The 6,413-nt window shown below is 43.2% G+C and overlaps 1 protein-coding gene across 4 annotated transcripts in view; it reads right to left on the bottom strand.

Annotated features, from left to right (window-relative positions):
* Positions 1–6,413, bottom strand: part of Fli1 (Fli-1 proto-oncogene, ETS transcription factor) — a 126,686-nt gene that overhangs the window by 7,097 nt on the left and 113,176 nt on the right. For all 4 annotated transcript variants that reach the window (XM_010616556.3, XM_010616558.3, XM_010616561.3 and 1 more), the window contains one exon: positions 215–280. In XM_010616556.3, coding sequence (XP_010614858.1) covers positions 215–280 — 66 coding nt within the window. The remainder of the gene's footprint in view (positions 1–214; positions 281–6,413) is intronic.

The raw sequence follows: 6,413 nt of genomic DNA, 5'->3' as shown, positions 1-6,413 counted from the left end.
TTTTTTTTTTTGGTGTTGGGGGTTGAAGGCAGGGTCTTGTGGATGCTAAACACACCAAGTTACTCTCTTGAGCCCCAGAAAATTTATTCACTCTTATATGAACTCAAAAAGCATGGAAACAAATGCTAGTCCTATTCTTTATCTCATGACCCCATTTCCCACACATCCTCAGAAAAATGTTTTCCTCTCAGAGAATGGTATGATATTTACTTACTTTTGTTGAGGCCAGAATTCATGTTATTGCCCCATCCTCCTCTCCTGACTGAGTCATAAGAAGGGTCTAATGAAAAACAACAAGTAGGGAGACATTAGCTTTGCTTGTTTTGCAGAAAGTTTGCATGAAGATTAGTGGTCAGAAGAAATTAAATTTAATTCAGCAATAAAAGTTTAAGCATCACTATATTACTGAAGTATATTCTTTCCCTAGGGGTGGGGTAAAAGAAGAAATATTAACACTGATTTTGAGAAGAGTTCATTCTTATCTAGGAGCCAAAGTCATGGGAAAAAACCCTGAATTTGAAGTCAGGGGGTTGATTCAAGTTCATTCCCTGCCATTATTTGTTCTGAGAACTTGGATGAATTGTAAAACTTCTCTAAGCCCTAATAGTTTTTCATGTGGAAATAAAAAATTACAGAAAGAATTATCTACCCTATGGGGTTGTGCTAATGATCAAACGAGATAGTATATATGAAACATTTATAAAACTTTCTACAAATACAAACTAACACAAGGTTAGAAAGAAAAAATGTCTGGAACTGCACATAACGGAGTCCTTCAAGCTCGTTCACATAGATGGGGAATGCTTAGATGCAAGATGCCATGGGAAGAGTGTCTCAAAGCCTGACTTTCCTTGGAGGCCAACCCTAGCCTCTTAAATTAGTACACTGGTGTTGTGATAGCAGAGGATGCTAAGAGGTGTGATGCATTCTAGACTGTCTTAGGTCTGTCTGACTTTTCTGTTGGTAGAGGCCCGAAGGCTACAGAGAAAGAGAAAAGGCTAGAGAAGTGGCTGGAAGAAGGAATGGTTAAGAAATGAGTGATGGAGCTAGGCGTGGTGGCACATGCCTATAATCCTGGCACTTCAGAAGCCAAGGAAAGAGGACATGAATGTTAGGCCAAACTGGCTACGTAGTAAGTTCAAGGTCACCCTGGAATATAAAGCAAGGGGGTGGGATGAGTGATGGAGAGATGCTTCCTGCCTGGACTAGAGACTAGAGGCTTGTTTCTAGATATCTTTAAGAATACACTATGAACCATGAACTATGGTGATTTCTAGCCTTTCTTGAAAGAATCCACATGCTTTATAGCCATGCTCAGAAACTGCTTAACTGACTGGCTGGAAACTTCTCTCATTTCCTTTCTCATGGTGTGACTCCCATTGAGACACGGAGCAGGAATAGCAGAAGGGCTTAAGGATACAGAATTATGACTTTCAAAGTCTTTCCACGAACAACAAAGAAACCATAAAAACCATCAGAACAAATGGAACACAAACCTCATCAAACAGCAGCCTGATGGGGGAAACGCAAACCATCCCCTCAACTTCTTCTGAGCCTCTCAAACAAATTAGAAGAAGACCTGGGAAGATGGATGGCTGCATCCCATAGCTTGGTCTCATTGTTACTGGCTAAGAAGAGCCAAAAGACAGGGACAATTTCCTTATGGAAAAATCCACGTGCAGATGCACATTCCTCATAGCTCTGGAAAAGCCAGCTCAGTTTTAAAATTACAGTCTTTGGCAATTGGCATAAAAAGCAAAACAGAACCCAAGGGGGATGGGGAAGGCCAGGAAGGGCAGGGAAGGTGACAAAGAGACAAAACTCCTTTAAGCTGTTTTTAGTTTTTACTTTTATTCTTTCACAATTCTACTGAAAATAGATCCTTTTTGCTTCAGGACAAATCAAGAAATGGGAAGTTAACTTGGTTATGAGTTGGAAGGAGGCCGATGGCCCTGTGAACTTTTTCCAAGAAGTCTGAGGAGGTGTGCAGAGGTGTGCAATGAGATACGGAAAAGAAAGGTGAGAGTGATCAAAGTATCTTCTCGGGGAAGGGGAGAGGTTGCTAGTTTGGCCTCCAATGACTTACTGGGGACCAACATGTGCACTGCATTGTGTGCTTGGCCAGAGAGTAGAGGTTAAGTATTACAAAACAAGTGTCTCACCCTTGCATTTAGGTATAACATGATCTCTAGGATGGTGAGGAGACATGGTCCTGTGTCCAAGGCAATGTAGAGCTCTTGAGAGCTACTGGAGATTAAGAAGGGAGCATGACTTGGATGGAGAGGCCTTCATGGGGACTGTGGGACTGGAGTGTGATATTGCTGGCCAGGAGAGAGTAAGAAACACAGGTAGAAGCAAAGCAAAGGGAATGGCATGATGTTCAGTGTGTGAGTGAAGTGGAGAGATGTGGAGGGAGAAAAGCAGTGGGGCTAGGAGAGAGGGCTATTCAAGGCCATCGAGATGGAAGCTAAACAAAAATTGTGACTGGTGATTCAAGCATGGAAGCCAAGGACATGTAATGACACCAGGAAAACAGCGTGGTGAAGAATGCACTCAAGGAGGTGTGTAGGACACACGAAGGGAAAAGAAAATAGAATTGAAAGTGATACATTCAAGCAAAAGGAGAAAGAAAATCATGGAGATCTGCAAATTTGTGTCGCCTGAAGGCTAACTTGATTTCTGGCTTTTTGCACATATTAAAAAAACCTTACCTCAAATTTTTCTGATCAACTCTTCTTCTCATTTGTCTGTTGAAGGCTTTAATCCTACTTGAAAACTATATTATACCCACGCAGAAGAGCCATTTTATATAGCCCAAATTATGGTCATGGCTATAATGGCTATTGACTTTTTAATCAGAGCTTTTTTCTGTTCTTGTGTTCTAGCTCCAGGAGAAGAACAGATATACAAATGTTCCTGAATACAGGAGAGAATTCTCTCTCTCCAAAAGTGGGTGGGTGATCACAAGATTTTTCTATAACTCTAAATGGCCAATTATGCTTTGAAGCTGGGGCCTTACCATGGAAGTGGCTTGCAGCTCCATGTTTTGTGTTAAGTCTCAGGCCTGGGGAAGGATGAAGATTTTTATGGGTCAATGCAGGCTTACCACATGGCAAAAGCCTGGAATTCCCAGACAACTGTGTGTTCTCTTGTAGGTAAAAGAGGAAGAGACAGAAACAAGCCATCCAGCAATCAGCCTGAGCTGTGTTCTCACTGTGAAGTTACAGCGGAGTAAGCAATCTGGCCAATGCTGGCAGCCACAGACTGAGCCAATGCATGGAGTAGTATGTGGATTCACAGCAACAAAGACCACAGGTCTCTCACCATTTGATTTTCCATTCCTCTCTATTTGCATAGAAAATCCTGCCACTGGCACCTGAAATACGAAAGACATGAAGGACATCCTACATCCATTTACTATGGAGTTTAACAGATGCTTTCTAGGGAACACTGGGCTTCCTGGGAACATTCACACAATGTAAATTTGAAATTAAGACCAGTGTTTTTGGAGCAATTCCTGCTGCAAAGACAAAGCATGAAGATGGAGAAGGCCAAGGCCACTAAGTTCTGGTATTGTGTCTGAGAGGTCTGAGGAGCCAGGAAGCCTCACAGCTCAAGTGAAACAGCCAAGTAAATCCCAAGCACAGTGATTATCACAGGACTGTCCTCAATGAAAATCAGCAATCAATATCAGGATTTACACAATTATTATACATGTAAGAAATATTCAGACCTGAAAACATGTTGGACAGAACATTACTTTCTATTCCTCCCCTTCCTCTCTATCTACTTTACTCTACTCTACTTATTATTTTTTGCTTCTTGCCGAATTTAGTCAGCAATTAATTCATTTTTGTTGTCTGTATCCCCTATCTGAGTGCCAGGTCCCCAAGGGCAGGGAGCTTTGTTGTTTCCTGTGATCTTTCCAAACTCTAAGAACAGTGCCAAACACACAGCACACAATAAGTATTTGTTGAAAGAGTGGATGGATGGATGGATGGATGGAAGACTAAGCCAATATTTTCTCTTTCTTGCTAAATGCACACCATTGCTTTTACTGTTCCCTAGGTGAAGAGAATCCTGGCTTCCTAACTCAACCACAGCTCCAGGTGATTTAGGTCTGGACTATTTGAAGCCTATGTTCATTTCCTTGGAGAGCACTAGACAAGAGCCCTCAGACTAAGAGCTTGGTTCCACAGGAGAGTCAAGGACTACATGCCACTCACAGAAGTGGTTTGCATTTTATTTAATAGACAGTCAGGCATCACATAACTAGGTTTCAGGCAACAACAGAAGTAATAGGAAAAAATTCGGAAAGAGTTCCGCTAATGTTACATTACCCAGTGCTGGCGTGACTGTCTTAGTTTGTGTCAGTACACTATGATGTTCAACCAAGGATGAAATCGACTAACAAATGCATTATCAGAGTGTATCTCATTAAGCAGTGCAACATCATTGCTGAAATGAGAGTTCATTATTTTTTCTACTAAATGTGACACAAGTGAAAACTTAGCAGTATATTCAGATCTGATACAAGATACACAAACAGAAAAACATCTATAAGCAGCATGGAAAAGCTGGACCAGGCAGCTAGCCCAAGTAGCTCACATTCCTAAACAATTTACCCCCTTACCCCCAACACACTGAGCCTGATGCTTCGGGGCTGTGCCAGCTCTCAGCCCGGTTGCTGCTCAGCATGGCTGGTGTGCCCTGAGGTGTTCCTGAATGTGGTGTAGAGTATCTGCATTCTGAGAACTGACTTCCAAAAGACAGCTTGAAGCAGCAGCCAAAAGACACAGTGCAAAAATGTGCCTGTTCAGACCAGCTTGCGGGCTGACGAGCTCAGAACTTCTCTGTGGTGGCAGGCAGCTTTATCAGCAGAAACTCATGCCCTGATTCTGACAAACTTGCTTTTTACTTTAGTGAAGGCTGACACCCTCTGGCTTCATGGAGTACCGAGATGAAAAATCCTATTGTGATTCTTTTTCAAGAGCTACCAAAGGGCTTTGCCTGGGGTGTCTGGTTTCAGGCAGTCCCGAGGTCATTTTTCTTTTTCTTTCTTTTTTTTTTTTTTTTTTTTTTTTTTTTTTTTTGCCAAAGCAAAGAGACCTGAGTCTCCTTCCAGAGAACCGGGCATTGGCAGCCATTGTGGAGATTTCAGGCTCCTATATAGAATGGCTTGAACAGTTTCTCCATTATGTGATGCTCAGCATGGCTGAATTCGACACTAAATGGCCTCCTGGATTCCAGGAGAGCCTCCCAGGGTAGAGAAATATGAGCCTGCAGATTTTTCCTGTAAGTCCCTGTTGGAGGGAAAGGCTTTTGCTGGACTTGACCCTGGCATAGACATACCAGTGTTAACTCACTTTCTGTGTGAAGCCTTTAAACAGGTCCAGGAAATACTGCCAAATGTCTTAGGAAAGACGTTGCCTTCTGCCTTGATACCTACAGCTAGCTGTCTGAGGCCTAGCAGCCAACATGTGGCTCTCTCTTTTGTCTTGACCTAAGTCCACAACCACTGAGGCCGATACCAGAAGCACACAGAAACCTCTCTCTGTCCCCTAACACATAAGGCTTCTCTCTCAGTGACTTGGTGGAAAAGGATGCATTTACCTTGATCCTTCTCATCAAATTTCTGCTTGTTGCTGAGAAGGCTGTCTGCTCTGAAGCCAATTTATCTTGGGCAAGCCTGGTTCTGAATGCTGGCCTTTAAGCCAAGGGTTGGGCAAGGCCGTGCATGCTCAGAGTGGAGCCCAGATCTCTGGTCATCAGATCCAGACCTCCTTTCTTGAAAGAGTGAGGATGCTGAAGGAGAATGCTCCAGTGAATGAGGATCTGAGAACCAAAGCCTTCAACTTCCAAGAGAGAGCCAAGCCCCACAGGAGGAAGATACACCACCCAGACTCTGAATGGGAAGAACCAAGTAGACAAGCAATAGTCTTTGGTATTGGGGCGTGAGATTAGGACAAGTAGCAGTGGAAGGTTGGACCTGGTGACCCTGTGAACCACATTTCCATCTAACAGGCTGTGTCTTTGAGGAGGAATGGGCTCTGTCAGCCACCAAACCAACTCAGGGAGCATCATGCTCTGTACCATGCCCTTGAAAGCCTGCTGTGCATTCTGCACTGTCGCAACCCACAGCTCTTTGTTCAATGATCTCTGCCTCGGAGATGTCTTTTCTCTCTGGAGTTCTTTGAGGTTACTTTGGCAGCCACAGTGTGGCCTTAGGTTCTAGTCCCTGCTCTGCCATTACTCAGCTGAGTGCTATTGTCACATGGCTCTTTCTGAACCTCAAGTCCTACTCCTTCAAAGAGTACAAACAATAAACACTTGATGGCGTTGCTGTGGGAATCAAATACACACTTGATAAATGGAAGTTTAAAAATGCACATGACACATCTATTACTTTCTTT

Source organism: Fukomys damarensis, unplaced genomic scaffold, assembly GCF_012274545.1.
Source record: "Fukomys damarensis isolate Sample0158 unplaced genomic scaffold, DMR_v1.0_HiC HiC_scaffold_16, whole genome shotgun sequence".
Lineage (NCBI taxonomy): Eukaryota > Metazoa > Chordata > Mammalia > Rodentia > Bathyergidae > Fukomys > Fukomys damarensis.
The sequence above is the reverse complement of the archived record's forward strand: the minus strand, read 5'-3'. Positions and strand labels throughout refer to the sequence as shown.